General features: G+C 36.7%; 1 protein-coding gene across 1 annotated transcript in view; it reads right to left on the bottom strand.

Moving 5' to 3' along the window:
- Positions 1-19,794, bottom strand: part of IL1RAPL1 (interleukin 1 receptor accessory protein like 1) — a 693,374-nt gene that overhangs the window by 27,070 nt on the left and 646,510 nt on the right. The window contains exons 9-11 of the mRNA XM_064645616.1: positions 14,695-14,827; positions 12,043-12,188; positions 1,017-1,160 (exon numbers count right to left, since the gene is read on the bottom strand). Of these exons, the coding sequence (XP_064501686.1) occupies positions 1,017-1,160; positions 12,043-12,188; positions 14,695-14,827 (423 nt within the window). The remainder of the gene's footprint in view (positions 1-1,016; positions 1,161-12,042; positions 12,189-14,694; positions 14,828-19,794) is intronic.

The following is a 19,794-nucleotide window of genomic DNA, read 5'->3' as shown; positions in this document are numbered from 1 at the left end:
GGAAGGCAGAAATGGGTCATTCCCAAGTGAGTTTATTATGGAATTCTTCTCTTATATAATGACTTGTAATTCTGCTGTTGCTCTTCTCCCTTATCAGTGACAGATTTGGCCATCACTTGTTTATCAGTACATATTTATTTTTATATTTCACAGTGGCTTCTGCCTACAAGCTGTTACCTGGAACTGTAAAATAACTTTTATTAGTATTTCTGTAGAAAGTAAGGTCCTGTCACCAAAGACATAGTGGTAGCACAAAACGTCAGGAACTCTGACCTGAGAAATCAAATCTAACTAATCAGAGCCTCCAGCTCAACCCAGTTAGCTGTTCACTGTTCAACAGCAATTTTGATTAGTAAGGCTAGAGGTAAATAAGACCTTTGTCTTCAGTGCTTAAAAAGAGAAGAAAAGAAAAGAAAATGCATGTATATGTTTGACAGAGCTGGTGCATACATTGAGAATTACTTTTATTTAGTCTGGGTGTCCTTGAATCACAGAACAACTTTAATGACCATTAGGAGCTCTCTCAGTGATTAAGTAAATGAACTCAAGAACAAGAACTGCTAGGTACATTCCCAAACACTCAGTACAGTTTATTGAAATGGATCAGTTTAAACAAGCAGTAAATTGAGATTCACTTCAGCCTCTACCTCTTTGTTGAATACAATTAGGGAGAACACTCCCTAGCTCATGCAGAAATGAAGCTGGCTTTCAGTACCGACAGAAAGTGAAAATCTTCAGTGCATCAATGTTGGTAGTTTACATTCAGTGTTGGAAATAAGAATTGAAAAGACATGGATGTCTTCTGGAGCTCCGGAGAGCAGCATGTACAGCTCAGCAGTTATTGAGCTTATGTGGTGTATGAGGAAAGTGTATTCAAGTAAGTGCCTAATGCAGTGAGAAATAAAAATTGCAGTTGTTACCACATCTTGAACTGAAATGGAATCTGGGCCTTGGTGAAGAGAAATAAAAGACAAGAATTCTTAGAAAGTAGAAAACATACTAAGAAGCTGTCTTACCTCCATCTAGTTCTTCAGCTCCAAAATGGTTCCTGTAGAAGAGCATAATCTCTATCTTGTAACACTTGTAGATAGTCACTAAACAAACAAGCAGCAGCAGAATAGCACCAAGCCCACCAGCAAGCTCAACTGTGTACATCAGCTCTGCAAAGAATTACAAAATGCAGTAACAACCACATTCCAAACCACAGAAAGATTAGCAGCAGACCTTGCGCTTCTGTTAAATATTAAAATAAAATAATGAATGATGGGTCATTTATGAATTCATTTCATTATAGGGCCCTTGAAGAAATACATAGTAGTATTTTTTTGTTTTTTCTTCTATAACTGTTTTTTTCTCTGAAAATTACTGGGCATGTATTTGTGTGTATGAATATGTGCATATAGACGATACATTTGATAACTCTTCCTTTTCTCTTTCTGTAGATAGATCACAGTTTGCTTTACACAGATAAATGTTGATGTTTGACTTACAATGGCATTAGATGTGAATATTTCCTTTTTAGGGACTATAATGCAAGACCAGCTTCTCCCTTATTCCACATACAAATAGGATGAATTTTAGTCTACTGGACAAGACCGCACTACGACTTTGATTATTTTTTCCCGAGTAAATATAAAAAAATCAAAACCCAAAAAACTCGAGACATGTGAAGACAAATTACCCAAGGAACCCTGCAGCTCTACATCTCAGTTATATGTTCACATCTTTAACACAGTTTCCCAGAGATCTACATTTCATCTTTATTCTCACCTTTCCCCCAGTGGGCTTAGCTTATGTGTAGTCACAGCAAACCATCTCGATTCGTCTGTTCCGACATTCCCACTCAGCCTAACGCACTGGTGTCTTTACTGCAGTCTGCTCACATGATGGATTGGGGTCACCACCATGTAACTCTGTTCCTGAGGTGGGGGACTCCGGTCAAATGTGGTCAAAAACTGCCTACCACCAGTAGTGGAGCCACTTATCAAGGCAAAAGCAATATGCCATCATGGACTTTCGTCTCCCTTAGTTTTAAGTGTTGCACACTCAAGGAAGCTCACAGAGCTATGTGGTTTCCATCTTGTTGATAGTTTTCATTTGCTCAATGGCTGAAAATCGGCAATGTTAAAAAAGGAGGATGGGAGAAGAAGGAGAGTTATGAACAATTTTTTACTTTGAAATGAGCAATAGGTGGCAAATTTTAAGACTTTCCATACTTTTCCAAATCACTCAGTTTTGAGGAATTAAAAAAATCAAATCTTGGAAATCTAAGATGCAGAGTTTGCTTCATAAAAAAAAATCCGTGCTGGAGCAAGACCAGTTCTGTGTTATTTTCACAGTATCCTCTTCCAGTGGGCAGTTTCTGTCTGAGTGAAGCAGGGTAGCCCAGAACTAACCTTTTTTTTTTTTAATGTGTGTGTGTGCAGATATGATAATCCAGCACAATGTAATTCAATTAGAGAAATAAAAGGTTAGAGGAGAAAGTGACAATTCCATTTATTTTGACAGCGTCTACTGAGAATCACACACTTTTTTTTTTACTATTTTGAGGCAACTGTAAGAAGATTTCATTACTCTCTAGAAGACACTAAAAATGTAATAAAATAAAATAAAAAGGCATTTATATTCCATGTCATTCTCTCCAAAACTGTGCTGGAAACTCCTTTGTGCTAGATATTTTTAAGACTGACATGGTTATTTCAGACTTCAATACTTTTCTGGTCCAGAGAGGGGAATGTTATTAAAAACACCCATAAAAAATTGTTTGCATAGACAAGTAATACAATATTTTAGAATATAAATGGAAATGGAAATTACTCTGCACTGACTTACTATACTCTGTTTATCATTTTGTACTACAGGTGATGCAGCTGTTCAATGGTAACTAGAAGAAAGGCTTTAATATATCAGGTTCCTAGGCACAAAATTCTCTATTTATATGCCTGCTGTTATGACTCATTAAAGGGAAAGAAAAACTTTACAACTGGAAAAGGGAAGTTTTTCCTAAACTAATGATTTTGAGATTAGATGAAAAAAAAAAAAATAACTGCCAGTAGTATTCTGCTGTCTGTCACTGTGCATGAAATCAGACTAATGCACTGCATCACTTTTGCCATCAGTCCTCTTAGTTATCTCTTCCCCCATAAAATAAGATTATGCCTATATGCTTCCTTCAGTAAAATTTATGAGAAGCCACATGAAGCTGTCCTTAATTAGGCAATCAAAGCAAACAACAAAATAGTCTAACTCAGCCTGAAACGTACTAGCAATTACCTTTTCACGTGCTGCTGCTGAGCCCATTGTGATTGCTTCTGAGGACAAGGATGAAGTGGTTCTTTCTTAAACAGATTTTTTTTGCAATGTAGGTTTCATGGTCTATTGATCTAACATAGCAAGCTATTTTTTTCCTCTGTGCTGGACAACATCTTTCAGCACATGTTTGTTCCCTGTCTTGGGTGCTGTTTGTCAGGGTTTAGAGGCAGAGAGGGCAGTGGTTAGCCCAGCAGACTGCTGCATCCTTACACCCAGCCCTGCAGATGCCTGAGCCAACCCCCAAAGTGCTGGAAGTGGAACAGCTACATCTCTGCAGCACTGTGGAAGGCAGGATGGATTGTCCTGAGCACAGTGTCATGCTAAGTTGATTGTTTTCAGGCCTTGAGTTTGTGTTTCTGCAGGATGCTAAACCGTGCCCTAAGGGCCCACTTGCTGGCTCTAATCTGCCACAGGGCTTTTGGGAACAGTGTTACCCCATGATGAGCTGAACTCAAGGTATGAGAAGCAGAATGCTCAGTCTTGCCTCTGCTGTTGGCCCCTCAGGTGACTGAAGCCATTTCACATTTCTTTGCCTTGGTTTTACCAATGTGAATTGGGGAAGGTGCTCTGGCTTCTTCCTAGGAGAGGTTATTCCTGAAAGGTGCTCTGTGAATGCTAGGGGTGTTGGTGATGTGTATGTCAACAATTTCAGCAGTGATGTAGTGACTGTTAAAGCTGAATTAAGTGTACAGCAAAGTTAGAACACATGGTTACCTTCACAATAACATTTTTTTCTGCTGCTTTATTCTGCCTTTTTCATTCTGATTTGAGCACCCAGTTGCTGCAGCAGGAATATACTCCCTTTCAAGTGTGATCTGTTTTTCCTGCTGAAATTCAAGTTTGCTGTAGTGGCTACATACTAAAAAGATTCAATTTCAGCACAATTCCACATCAGAAGGGAGAGACAAAAAATGAAAATTTAGCCTCTATGTTGTGTTGCTCAAATTACAGACCTGGTCCTCCTTAAGTAGGTGAGACTGAACATAGAAAATAGTAGAGGAAAATTACTTGGCTAACCCTTAGGGGGACAGACATTCTGTTAAAAAACGAGTTGCCAGAAAGTTACATCCAGAAGCACAGCAATCATTTAGTTACAGGCAATTAACAATAGTCCTCCAGTAGCACAGGAACAGTTCTACTCCAAGGGAAAACACATTGATTACTGCAGTAGTAGTAGATTGTTTTCTGAATAAATAGCTTCAATTTAAAACAAGATTTGTTACAAGCATTTTGACCAATGGCTACATTATTTACCCTTATCAGGAGGCTTTACCCAAGGAACCCAGTGAAAAAGACATCTAATTAAAACAAAGCACGTGTCCTCTCCAAATATCTAGCATGATATAACTGGTGATAAATAAATGCACTCATTTTATACTTTTATAATTATTGGGCACATTTGTAATATATATCTTTGGTCTTCACCTGGCTCTAATATTTGATAAACTTTCTTTCCCTGGGTCATGCAGGTAATTCACTTACTGTAGCTAGAGTTGTAACAAGAAAGTAAATAAAATTGTTCTGGCAAAGATTCATATCTTTTGACTTATATGACATTCTTCAGGGACTTTACATTATATGATCTGTGATTATTTGAAATTAATTTTATTCATTAATTAGTCCTCACAGCTGAGCTACTAAGAAAAATAATTATATTTCAAACATTCTTTTTTTTTTTTTGTGATATATAACTCTTCAAGGACATGTGATTTATAGCTGTGCATTCAGTTTCTGAGCCTTTTTCAAAATCCAATTACAGTCTATCTAAGGTTTCAATTTTGCAATCACTTACACAGATTGCTCAACTTCATGGACTATAAGTAATCCCTCTGAAGTCAACGGGACTATTAACACAGTTTCAGGTTAGCACATAAATAAATCTCGCAACTTTGTGGCCTAAACTGATTTCTGTTCTCTGCTTGTCTTTGATGATTTAACTCACAGAGATATGCTTTGGTTAGAGGCAATTTTCAGTTTGTTTAGATATACTTTCATAGACTTCAATTATTAAAGGAAATGTAGATATAATGAATATAATTTGGAAGGGGAGCAGGGACTGATGTGTTGTTACATACAACTTTGGTTATGAATGGGTGTGTTTCTTCTAAAGAAGGAAGGTGGCTAACACAGGAATACTCGACTGAGTGTCATTTCAGACATCAGCAGTAAAGTCTAGGCAGAATTTAGGTTAGTAACAAAGAAACAAATACAGCTTTAAAATGGAGAAATACGTGGATTTTTTCCTTTTCTTTTTTTTTTTCCCCCCTCCTTTTTAGTACAGTATTCATTTGGCATTGCTGTAAAACAAATTACCTTCCCAAAGCTGAGCATATGGAAACACAGCTTTATACACCGTATGCATATCCAATATGCATACTGCATATATATAAAATCTAGTCACTACTTTTTAGGATTTTTGTTTGTTTCAAATTGCCAAACAAAATCTGTTTGTGCTTAGGGTACCTGGATGGCCTTATGAGTACTGTTGTGAATAATTACAGATGGATATTGTAGGACAATAATATTTCTGATAACAGTAGAAACAGACTTGGGCTATTCATTAGCTTGATTATGAAATCATTTCTTAGCACAAAGTATATACCTTCTGCCAGTATAGGCTATGTGTGCCTGTAGATGTCTGCACAGTTCACTGAAGCTAGCTAAATTTAGTTGTGGTTTTCAATATGGTTTTCAATGCAGGAGTTTCATTTTATTTATTAGAGCTATTGAGACCTAGTTATCTTCTATTATTTTTTTATATCAATAAATAATGTATATTCCTGACTTGTGTATGAAAAAGAGCTGGTCAGGTTTGGGATTATATATACATACGCATATATGTGTGCAAATGCAAGACAGGGGTCTTGTTAAGCTCTTCGTTAGTATGGCAGGCAGGATATCTGAGCCTTGCTGCTGTTGGATTTCCAGTGTTATTAGAAGAGAGTCGGTAAATTGTTATAATAGAAGTATATTCTTACCGATGACATTTTTATTTCTTCTGAGAAGTGCGGGATACCTGTTCCCAGCAGGAGAATAATTACGCTGATTATCTCCAACAGTATGTTAGCTCAAAAGAGGATAAGGTTGGAAAAAATATAGTCGAAAGTAAAATGAAGTTTACTACACTTAAATACATAACACTGCATTTTAGAGGCAGTTTATAACATAGGTTGAAGGAAAGAAGTGTCATGGTGTGGAACTGCAGTAATCTCTGGTTAGTCTCCCAGAATTAATAAATTGTGTATGACTTAAAACCTTCCTGATTAAAAGAGCTTCTATTTGCTTATTGCACTACAGAAATCAGAGAGCCCACACAATTACTTTTTTTAGATCTTCTGAAAGAAATTAATGTAAAAAGCACTTGGAGCTGCTAAAAATGTGGGGAAAAAATTGACTACCGAGTTCCAAGGATGTAAGATTGTAAAACATACTGTTTACATTTTTTTCTGAGGATAGCATTAATGAATAATTTAGCTCTGCATGGGTTATGGGAACAATTTGTGACATTTTATTCTAAAATATTTTCGTCCTTGCCAATCAAGGTTAGAATTGCACTTAGAAGTTACGTAAAGAGAAGAACTGTGATAAAAGTGGTACAGAAGTTGTTTTAAAAAGGAATCTGTTAAACAAACCAACTTGTTTGACAGATTGTCAGAAGTAAGATTCGTCAGAGGAAAGTTAGATTTAGGAACGTGCTGAGTAATCTTACTAACCTTCTTACTGGAATTGTCTTAGTACAATTTTCTATGAGATGAGGAAAACCTTACTGATTAAGACAATGGTCTTATGAAGAGTTTCTGTCAGGCAGAGGTCTCTAGTATTCTACTTCCTTGACTGATTTTAGATGAGACTGAGTGTAGAAAGAGCAGTCACTTTTGGTTAGATTTGGGACAGAAGGGAGCTGATATTTGGCTTTTGGTCCTATGTCATGAACCTCTTGAGTGAACAAACCTTTGCACTGCTGAGCACAGTGACAAGCCAAAGACTTTTTCAATGGACATAGGTGGATGAAAAATCAATTTCCATCAAGTCCAACCCAATTTCAATTCCAATTCTAAAAGCCGTTGAGGATCTCAGAAAAGCTTTTCCTGCAGTGTAGAATGAAAACTGAATGCTTTATACACTGGAAGATATACATGTGTAAGGTTTAACTGACCAAGTGGATCAGAGCTCTACAACAGTTTTGCTTTTATTGAGATTTGCTGCAATGGTCAAGTAATTAGGACCAAGTAACAGAAGCTGAAATATAAGACTCATTGCTCTCATATTTCATGTGTTGAGTTTCTATGCAGAAATTTCAGAAGCATTGTAAAGCTTTGTGGAAATAGAGAAATAACACTTGCAGTTTCTTTGTAGAGGTTAGAAAAGAACCAGTTTCTTTTCTCTTTTAAGTCTTGTCACTCATCACTGTGTGAAATCATGTCCTAGTGATTGAAAATGCTCATGAGATCAAAAACTTAGCACATTCAAGTCTTTAAGTAATAAACCAGATTTACACTATTACGTGAATGACACTGTAATTTAAGGTGCTTGTCATTAATTCAGTATCATTAATAACCAGAGAACTCAGAATTACTTTCTATTCTGAATTTGCCATTATATTGTACAGAAAATATTAATATGATGTTTATGCACTAATAAGTGGTGAGTTTAAAGTATGCCTACCTACTTGTTTCCTCAATACGCATTCCATCTAGGAAATATTAACTTCTATATTTTTCGAACATATATTCTCATGGGCAATTTCAAACAGATTAAATCTCTTTATCTAAACAATATATATCAGTGAATATATGGGGTTTTTTGTCCTGATAGGAAAAAACCCCTGATTTTAACTATTCTTCATTAACTCATAGTCAACAAAATCCATATATGTCCATTGAGAACACCTATGAGAGAGGAAAACAAATCAAAAATATAAAAGAAGGCCAGGATAGGAAATCAGATAATACTGTGAAAATGGGAAGAAATAGTAGTAGATTCTTTGAGAAAATGTATAAAAGTATGTTACCTGCTCTTAGTTCTGCTGTCTGTCCCAGGAAAAATACAGGTATATTGCTAAGCTTCTAAAATAATATCAATACCATTTCAAGAATAATGACAAAATAATATTTGACATTATTTTGCTTTAGAGTTCTGCTTGCAGACATGCAGAGAAGAATTTCCAGAAAATAATCATGTAATTAGATAATATTCTGTATTTACAACACACTCTATGATTAAATGAGACTACGAGGATGGTGATCCAGCATGAAAGACATACTTGTCAATACATAAAAATGCAGAAGAGCATTCTTTTTCCTTATGCATTACATTTTTATCTACTACATTGATAGACTATGGGTTTTTCTTCTTTAATTGAAAAAAAATGGAAAAAAATAGAATTATAGTGTGTGATCCACCTCATCTCATTTTCAATATGTGATCTGTTATTAATAAATTTGTGCTTAGCTGCTGTCAGTATCACTCTAAAAATTAATTTCTAGAAGGTTCCCCTACCTGGATGAAGATTAGCCTGAACTGCTACAGATGATCGATGGTAGCTATCACCAGTAAGTAACAAAATCAGCCTTAGATTATAACAAGTAGATTTTTTTTTTTCTTAGACAAAAGAGAAAAAAACTTGATTATTGTAAAGGTGAAACAGATTTGGTCAAAAGCTGGAGGAAAGGAATGAGAGTTAAATCTCATGAGTTCTGATCCCTCTCTTTTTCTGATTATCTATTGGACAAATTTTGTAGGAATGAACAAGAAAAGGAAACAGCATTGTCATTGTCATGCTTAAAATGCTCTACTGCCTTTAGCTTCGAGTTAAATGCTCCCTATGCACAGCATCTGAGGAAATTTAGGAGTCTAAAAATGGTTAGCTGGCAGCAGAAAAACATAGATCATAGGTTTTCTCTACTTGCATCAGAAAGCAAAAGAAGCTCAGGAGAAAATAAGGGCTCAGCTCCCCGAGATGCAGAGCACCGGTGTCCACACTAGAGGGAGGTACGAGGCGTCCCAGCCTTCTCCCGGTGCCAGATGCTGAAACGAGGTTCACTTTTCCTGCAGAAGTGGTGTTGGAGTTGGGGGCATCATGTTCTGCTCCCTTCCTGAAATTAATTGATTTCGGGAAAGGAGAGGCTCTGGCTATCCATTCCAGTACCATGTCAGGGAAAGAGCAGAAGCCCCGTCTCTCCGTCTGAATGTGCCAGGCACTGGTTTGTGATAGGGACCACCATTTGATGGATCCTGCTTGTGGTTTCTGTGAGGAGAGTGTGTGTTCCTGCTGAGCTGACGAATGGGAAGGTTAAGGAAGATGCATCCAGGGTTTTGCTAGTGAGTTAGACTCTGGACTTCTTGCCCTTTCAGGGCCTGTTAATTGTAGGTATTTCTAAAATCTCCCCCTGGACTTTTAAGTTTACAGAGACTATACTGACCAGGTTGAAGCAGCAGTTGCAAGGGTGTTTGAGAGGCTTAAACTTTGTATCTGAATCCCCACTGCAGTGTTTAGCCCTAAATACCTCTTTTCCCAGGAATGTTTTTTGTTCAGTAGCAGAGCTTTCTGCTTTGCTGTCCCTTCTGATCCTGGTGATAATGTTCCACAGAGGAAGTTTAAGAAGGATTATAATTTCTTTTTCAGGTATGCAGTGAACATTCCAGATTCAGCACCTTTGTTGACTTATACTGCTGGAAAAAAAAGATCACTAACTAGAAAACCAGCCAAAACTAATACTCTGCAAATATCTTAGTGTTAAGGAAGCAAATTTTCCTAATTGTTAGGTCCCAATTGTTCTAAGTCAGCCAAATAATCAGAAATTAATAAACAGCTAACTCATTCCTAGCAGAGACTAAATGTGGATCTAAACAAGGAAACCTAAACCGAAAGGTTGTCATGGTGATATACAGAAGACTAAGCAAGAATTGTAAAGCTTCTCTTCCTAGGAGACCTCAGAGACTAGCTCAAATTTTTATCTGTCATGCTTAATTTATCATTTCACTGAAACAGTTGTCAACATGCAAAGTGTGTAGAAGGCTTGTATCAGGTACATTTTGTTTTTTGAGGGCACAACAGACTGTGCTTCCAAATCAATTTCAGATTCAGCTTTACTTAAAGAGGAAAAAAATATTTTGGGGAGTTTTTTTGCTGTTTTTATCATTTTACTATTCATAAGGGCAATTAAATATTGAGATTATTTCCTCTGAAGTATGTCATCATGAGGGCACATACTGTGGTGTGTTTGACTTACTGAGTTCTACAAAAAAGGAAACAAGGAAAGCAGACTCTTTCAAAATTCATGCCTACACTGTTAGATTAAAAATCTGGTGGTCATAGAACAGAAAAGAAGTATGTGTCGTCAGTGTTGCAGATACTGCTTGTATGGAACAGAAAATAAGGATTCATCATGTCAATTAAGTATTGGTTTTAAAGTAATTTAAAGCCTTAAAAAGCCTTTCAAGTAATTAAGCCTTAAAAATTCTTTATTTTTGGTGTCTCATCAACTAATTTAATTATTAAGGACAAGTCAATGGATGTCAGTGGTGTTTTGGGTTAAGATCTTGCTCCAGGTTCAAATGTCTCTGAATGAGGAATATATGACTACTAACAGGTATATTGTTGAGGTTCACTTACTTAATACATTAGTTTCTTATCTCAGTGAATTCAAGAAAATGTGGCAAATGCCAGGCTAAGCAGAACATCTGGTTATTCACATCTGCATCTTTTAAGAAGCAATGACGAGTTCAGAAAAATGGCTACAAATTAGTTCTATTCAATTAATTGGAGGTACATAATATGTTTAAATAATTTGGTCACACTATCTTGATTTATGGTTTCCTTCTAAACTTAGACAGACTTTGCATGCTACGAAAGTAAATTTAGGGAAGACATCACTGCTCTGATATAGACTGAGATGCCAAAAGTACTTCAGCACCACAATAAGAACCTGGTTTGCTCACCTTTACAAGCAATCTAAAAAAAGCACAGTAATGACACCAAAGTGCACACACTGCTCCTTCTCATTCTTTGCTCTCTTGGGCCAGCGGGATGCTGCTTGAGGGTGGGGAGTGTCAATCCCAGGCATGTGGAGCACCCTCTGAGAGGTAAAGTGGACAAAATGGGTCTGGGAGCCTTGATTTGCAAGAGATTCTCCATCTCTCTGTAATCATCTCTGTGGGAGATGGCTGTGGCTATTAGACAGGGTGGAATCATGGGATGTGAGTGGTGAGGAGAAACAGGAAGGTCCTCAGAAGTTTCTGTCATGATGTTTCACTTCAGAAATGATGTTAAACAAAAGTGTTAGAAGGAAAATGTCCACAGTTAGGCAATGAAGGAACTCTCCTGGCATGGGGTTTAGGTGGCATTTCTGATAGAAGTGGAATGTATTTTTGTTGGTTTTTCAAATAATTGTTTTTATTTCTTACAGAAAATTATTGCAGTTGTATTAGCTGTTCTTTCCTACTATTTTTCTCTATTGAGCCTTTATTAAGTTCAAAACTAAGGAATTATTAAATGCATCTTTTATAGAGATATAATTAAAAGGTGTTACTGTATTTTTCCAGTGGCATCCATAATTAACAACATCCTTTCTGTTTTGTTTTTCAAGCTGTACAAATTCCTAGGGGAAAATAATAATTGACTATTGGTTCTTAGGAAGCCAAAATTCATGCTTGCATCAGAAAGAAGCTCTGTAAAAAATGGATCTCCCCTACATTTTACCATTTCATGGAGAAAAGCTGCATATTTACCCCTTTTGTGTAGAAGAATGCTGGCATGTCGGCGCCCATTTCCATTCTCGACGTAGCATGAATAATTGCCCAGGTCTGCCTCTTCGACAGAGTCAAGAATCAATGAGATGGAAACCTCCTGCTCCCCGAGATGTTCCTTGAGAACCCTGAGAATAAAAACCAACCATCACTGCTATTCCACTTGTGCCATAGTGGAGCACTGGATAACCATGACATAATAATGCTGCTTACAACCTACAGCTCTCCGGCTTCAAACTTGGCTATGGTTTGATGCAATCTTAATCAAATTTTGTCATGCCCTTTTCTTCCTCACTTCTAATGAGGAGGTTTGGTTCTGTAAATGTTAATGAGAGCTTCAGTTCATTGTCTTCTTTAAGCAGAATGATATGCACACTGATAATATATCATTGCACACTCTGATGGAGACCCTGATCCATGAAGTCTTGGAACGTTAGAAGAGAGAAAAGGGAAAACTGTTGTTTTGGGGTTTAGAGTCACACTAAGAGTCTGGGCCAAACACAATATTTGTGCTTTTTCTGGGGCTTTTCAATGTGCCACTCAGAAACAATATGTTCATGCCATGGTCTGAGAGATTATTTCTAGAATGCAGTATAAGATTTGATTATGTATTATAAAACAGTAGAAAGAGCTGGTATGCCAGATGCCTCTAGTTCATACAGATGGTAAATAAAAGACTTCCTGTGTAAGACTCCACCTGTCTTCACATTACTATCTTTCCTTCTTAGCAAGACTGTCGGTGGTTTCAGGAACCCAGGAAAGCAAATGACAAATTATTCCAGGCTGCTCCCTCATATCACGCCTGACGTAAGAAGTGGAAACCAGCCTTTCTGCTCCTCCCTCCACAAAAAAAGAAAGTTGTAACAGAGTTCTTTTCACCTTTTTGTTAGTCATCAGAAAGCCAAGTCACTGGCAGAAAGGCTTGGGAAAAGCTTTAGATGCAAAATATCTGATCTGATTGTCACATGCCATTTAGTGTATTGGTCTTGACCTCAAAATACACAGGAGTGAAATGTGTTTCCTTTTTGCCTATATCTGGCAACGATGACCTTGAGTATCAAGGTGGTCTTCTTTATTTTGTTAAAGGGAATGTTTCTGTTACTTTGGTTATACTGAAAAAGTCCAATGTTAAGCTGAAACTGAGCCTGACTTCATGTCTTTTGTTGACACTGTAAATACCCATGTAAGAAGTGAAGTAAAATAGGCTAATTTTGTTCTCTTATAGACAATCACTATAGATAACACATCCGTGTTATCCGTTTCCTTTGTAATGCACTGTCTCAGTTTTCTGGGATAGAGTTAGCTTTTTTTCTCAGTAGCTGGTACAGTGTATTGTTTTGAATTCAGTATGAGAATAATGTTGGTTACACACCAATGTTTTAGTTCTTGCTGAGCAGTGCTTACCCTAAGTCAAGGACTTTTCAGTGTATCACGGTCTGCCAGTGAGCAGATGCACAAAAAGTTTTGAGGGAACATAACCAGGACAAGTGACCAGAACTGGGAAAAGGGTTATTCCATAAAATAAGATGCCATGGCCAGTATATGAACCGGAAATAGCTGACCAGGAGTCGTGGATCACTGCCTAGGGACAGGCTGGGCATTGATCAGTGGGTGGTAAGCAATTATATTGTCTTTCTTGGGTTTTATTCCTCTATCTCTCATTTTCATTACAATTATTATTAGTAATATATGTTTATTCTTACAATTAATATTATTGATATTATTATAATCCTTTATTTTGTCTCAATTTTTAAACTGTTCTTATCTCAACCCACAAGCTTTACTTTTATTCTGATTCTTCTCCCCATCCGAGGGGGATAAGAGGGGAGTGAGTGAGCCGCTGTGTGGTGCTTAGTTGCTGTCTAAGGTTAAACCATGACATGCATATTTAGATGTGCCTTTATTTCTGGGTTTATCCATGATAAACTCAGTGATATACACACATACGGAATTATAAATGAAAAAGGAATCCCTTCAGATCAGAGCAGATGCTTCATATTGGATAGGAGCTGGTATGTCATGTCAAGCATGCAATTCTCAACACAAACCCACTTTTTTTCCTTAATTTCCAAATGAGGTAGCACTTCCAGGAGCAGTAGAAGACACAAATGCCAGTATTTCAGCAGATATAAGCAGCCCACATAACAGGATGCTTGGCTCTCACAGGCCAGATAACATCTCTGAAAAATCAAGTTTTTTTCACAAAGAAAATAAATCAAAATATTCCAAAAGGAAAGTCGGACTTCAGCATTTCTTTAAGGCTCTATGTTTGAAAATGCCTTTTTGAGCTGTTTTTCTTCATGTATTTATTTTTCTTTATTTCATCTTACTAAGTGTCTTAACGGTTTTTATTGTGGACTGTCACAGTTTGAAAAAGCTACTGTAAATTCCAGTTGGTCAACAGTACAGCACTTTTTGGGCAGCTATTCTGCTTTTGCAGCTCTCTAATATCAGATCTGGCTTGAGTAGTGCATTTTTCTACTCTCTACTTGTGCAGACGAAAAGATAAAATATGGATGTTGCAAAAAGGGATCAGACCCAAAGTGCTCCTGAGTTAGTCTGTGATAAAAAGTATTACATTAAGTATCACAAAAATATAGAGTAAAAAAGAAAAAAAAAAGCTTTATCTTTTACCTAATGTCACTTTCCCAGACTCGACTATCATCTAAATCTTCAATGAACTTCTCCCCTTTCATCCAGTAGATCAAAGGACTGACATCTCCACTATATCCAAAGAAAGCTCGGCAGGTTAGATTAGCAGAACCACCTGTTACAAAGAATGTAAGAAAATATGTTATTTCAAAATCTGTAAAAAAATAAGTTTCATTTTTGAGTCAGTTGCTTTAATTGATTAAAAAACTATATTAGTAGAAAATTTTCAAAAGTATCTACTTGTCTTGACACCAGGTTCAACACATTTTCTGAAAATAAATACAATAAAAATGAAATGATACATAAGAACAGGATGTTTTTTGTTATTCTTTCACTAAGTTTTCTTTTTTGGTAAGGAAATCAAAGATTATATTATATTCCAAAAGGACCTAGCTTAACCATGTTTTAGCTTACAAAAGTTATGTTTGTTAAGTCTTAACAAAAAATTTCCATGTTTCCTCTGAAAAAGATAAAGGTTAGGTAAAATAGACCTGCAATCATATTGTGTTAGTTCAGCTTTGCAATGGTTTCTGCAGAAAGTCTGGTATATTCCTGTAGAGTACCATTCCCAAGGGACATCCAGTAGAAAGATGTGGGCTCACTGCTAAGCTATCTTAGCAGGAAGGTATTAAACACTGACACTTGAAAAAATGCACACGCAAACTCATTCTGTACATTGTGGGACGTCTCACATTAAGAATGGGGATAACCATTAGGTACATGCTGCAAGGAGCAGAAATTCTCTATATGTACAGCGTTACTGATTTAATCATTATAGTGAAAATTTAAAAATGTAATATGCCTTCACTTTGGTTTATTTTCATTATGCCTTACATTATGTTTACATCACTTGGCTTCGGGGTTCATCCAGAGCACATACAGGGATCGAAACAGTACTTTGCACACATTTTGTGTGTCATTAAGATTGGATAAAACGAGAGGACAGACACATAGTTAAAGATTTCCCATTCAGTGCTGTAAAGATATTTGTCTCAACATGCATAATCTCTTCTAAACTGCTATATGCATTTTTTTAGTGGATAATACACAGCCATTTAAGGAAGTGTTGTGATCTAAGGAGTGTTTTCCACCCCACCCACCCCCCACGAAGAGTATTTTCATGGAGTCTGTATTACTGCTGAGACCAAATTCATATTTTATTTACACTTTCAGTTTTTGATTTTAGGATTTTAAAGCCTACTGTCCATAGCTCCTGGACAAAAAATAAGAATAAAACATTGTTAGCACTACTTCATTCTGCATCAAGATGCCATAAGTCCATCTGGGTTCAATGAATTTCCTTAAAAATACACTCTTTTGGGTCAGGACCTGGTCCTTCTCAAACATATGACATTAATATTTGAACATCTTATTTACTTTTTAGCATGGAAACAAATGCAGGATGCTACATAACAAGATGAGCAATGATTAAATATATGTCTTATTTATATGAAATGATTTATGGGTTTCTGTAAAAGCATATGACTCCTCTGTCTCGAACTCTCACATCCACACCATAAAAGGTGCAGAATTAAATGTTTGTGTTCAAGATGGGCAACATCAAGCAAGTACCATCTGTGCTGCTTTCACAAGCTGTTTAAGAACTTGGTTGCTTTTAGTCATTTCACAAAGTTTTGGTTGGAGCCACATGCTTTGTCAGCAGCGCCTGCTAAGGAAACAGGAGTATCCCAGTACTTGAAACCAGGATGGAGAGAAGGATCTCTTTTGTAATCAAAGAGTATGAAATAGAATCTCTGAGTACTGAGAAATTTTTATAATCTCATATAATTTAGAGCAAAGTTACCAAATGTAAGGTGAGTAACTTCAATGAGAGGGCAAAAACTGTCTTTCTAAAGACAACCATAGCTCCCATTTCCACACGTCAGGGAGCAATGATCAGGACACCTTCCTGGAAACTCAACTACTTAATCTCTACACAGCTCAAGAAGTGCCATTTGGAAGCACTGGGGGGAAAGATTTTTACAGTCTTGAAGCCATTTGCAGGAAATGAGATGATCATCGGGACACCGCTTAATCTGCATCAAGTGCATGAAAACCTGTAATAGAACATGATAAATTTTCTTGCCCAGGACATGCAAACCCAGTTTCTTATGGCAGTTTCATTGCATATATATATATCACCTTTTTTTTTTGTTTGTTTTGCATCAAAATTATGATACTTGAACTAGTGAAAATGAAAATATAAAACCTGAAAGGATTATGAATGTCTTGGCCACTGTGGAATCTGTTCACTCTTGAAATGGGGAAAGGTACCTGCCCATCTAAAGCCAAGGCAGGATCCTGTGATCACTGGATAACCCCTATGACACTATCTACCAGTCTTAAAGGGAAGAGTGCTACCTAATGCATCACTGCCACTTCTTGGGCTTTTTCCAGAGCTTTCCTACCAAGCCAGGACCCGGCTGAAACTTTATAGCTTTTAAGAGCTAGCAAGATCACAGCTAGAGGGACTGTAACTTCTGGCCAATTTATCCATGATTCACAGAGATTAGACACCACAGGTGCTGAACCATCAAAGATCTCCAGGCTCCTGCATCTAACAGGGACCATCTGAGAGCTAATTTTTGTAACTGAGAGGGCTTCTGAGCCTTTTAGAGGTGAATTTCATGTGCATAGACATTTTTTTTTTAAGAAAACATGCTCTGTGAAGGGTAAAAATATGCCAAAAATAAAAAGAGTTTGTAAGATTAAGGCTGTTTTCCTTATTAAATTCTTAAAGAAATTCCTCTCGCCCCCAAATAAAATATGTAAACATATTTTTCAACATAGAATCCAAAGCTTCCTTTCAACATGAAATAGTTACAACCGAGAAATAAATTAGAAAGAACGTGTTGCCACTTAGTAGTACTGTGTTGATTGCAGTTACTCAGTGGAGGCTGTTTGCCTGCCGGGGGTTCAGCTATAAATTACCAGTACTGTTTACCTTGACCAATCTTCACAACAAGCCAGTGGGGAGTTCATTAACAGGACATCAAGAAAGATTCAGTGAAAAGCTAATGACCAACTGTGACCATTAACATGGAGGTCTGTCACTTCAGAGCTCACAGCTCCTTGCAGAGGGCATGGAGCTCACTTGGTGAAGCAAAGAGGTTCACAGCTGCAGGCATATGTAAATAAAGGCTGACTGAAGGGCAATATTATGAGTGGACAGAGTATTCTGGGAGCACATCTTCATCTCTGCTCCAGAGCTGCTGTCATGAGAGTGAGTAAGTGTGTGCTGGAGGATGGGCTGCATTTTTCCCTAGAAGTGCACCTCTGAAGTGAGCAGAGAGACAACGCATATTTTGACACAGAACAGCTGCTCTGCACGGGCAATCTGCTTTTTAAGAAGTCTGCAGATTTTTAGAAAACATGCAACACATAATAAACACAAGAGCTGCTTTGTATCATCTTTAAGCTAATGTATAAAACAACTTGCTGGTCAATTAATAGAAATCACTCGCAGCTAACCCTATGCAGCTATTTCCCTCCATGTGTTTTCTGTGCTGAGAAAAACTAGAGAAGCGATTTAAAATCCATAAAAGTTTCATGAATGGATATGTAATGCTTTCTATGCTACTAATTTCGATTTTCCTGTAAATGCTGAATTATTACAGTTTTATAGTCTATCTTTGAAGGATTTTAAATTCATATTGTAAATTCACTAAACATTTTCAATTAAATTACTAGGGAAATTCATCTCTCTCTGTCTCTTTTGCTATGAGATATTGTAAATTAAAGTTACGTCCTGGGTAAATGGCTTTGTTTTGGTTTTGTTTGTGGGTTTTTTGTTTGTCATGGGGTTTTTTGTTTGGTTTTTGGGTTTGATTTTGTTTTTGTTTTGTCTGGTTTGTTTTTTTTTTTGTGGTTTTGTTTGGTTTTACTTTTGGTTTTGAGGTTTGTTTGTTTGTTTTTTGTTTAATGGACCCTGGGAAAGTCCAAAGGCATGAGATTAGAATTATTAAGTGAAACTGGTAGTGTTGCTATTTTTATAACCACCCCCCTCAAAAAAAAAAAAAAATCCAAATACTTAAAGAAGGGATAAAAAGAAAAATTACACTTTTGACTTCTCAGTATAACTTCTTAAACTGCGAAATAATACAATAAAGACATATAAGTCTTAAAGACGCAAAAAGTAACTTCAACTGCACATTTCATCACCCCTATTTCTGAAGAGGAATATGCTCTTACTGTATTGAGTTTATTTTTGCAAAAATTGGAATACATAGCACTACATGTTCCTGCTGCTCTCTGTGATAAAGTCTCACTGTCAGTCCTAGCTAACAGGGTTCAAACTAAATTAGTCAAAAGCTCTTTGCCATCTAAAATGAGACCAATTTTTGTTGCACAGTATGCTTCCACGTAGAGCAGAATGCAAGAAGGGACTAAAACAAAGTATACTTCCTCGAAACCAGCAAATCCCTTCTGCAGAGCAACACTATGCTCATTTTCACTAATTGACAACATTTGGGGCACTTTGCAAACTACTGCTATGGGAGCTTAAGTCCAGCAGAGGGCACTGTCCAACTTCCAAACATTATTAAAAAAACCCCCAAACTAAGTCAAATCCTAGTGTATAAGTTCTAATTAAAAATATCAGCCTGCTAAGAACCTGCTAGTTGTAATTAGCAAATAGTGAATGTTTTGTGGTTGGCGAAATGTCATCTAAATTACACTTGCAACATTAGTCATACAAGTTAACATACACCACGATAGCATCCTTTCTAGCTTTGATTTGACAGATTCTTCAGTGAAGTACAACCATTTTTCTTGGAAGCAATGACAATAATCAGACATATTCTGCAACTTCTTTTCAGAAGAATCCCCCAAGATATATATGGAAGTGTTTTAGAACCATGCTCAATATCTAGAAATATTGAGGGCCAAAAGAGTGGAAATGTAAAGTGCACTGAAATGTGAGACTTTATTTTACTGTGCAAAGTAAGCCATTTATAAAACTTATGTATATGAAATACCTATACCATTCATTTGGAATGGTAACATCTAAAGATTACAAAAGGGCAAGACAGACACAATCAACATATCTCACAGAGGAATTAAATAAAATTCTTTCCATTCACA

The sequence above is a fragment of the Pseudopipra pipra genome, chromosome 2, assembly GCF_036250125.1.
Source record: "Pseudopipra pipra isolate bDixPip1 chromosome 2, bDixPip1.hap1, whole genome shotgun sequence".
In the NCBI taxonomy this organism is placed as follows: domain Eukaryota; kingdom Metazoa; phylum Chordata; class Aves; order Passeriformes; family Pipridae; genus Pseudopipra; species Pseudopipra pipra.
The sequence above is the reverse complement of the archived record's forward strand: the minus strand, read 5'-3'. Positions and strand labels throughout refer to the sequence as shown.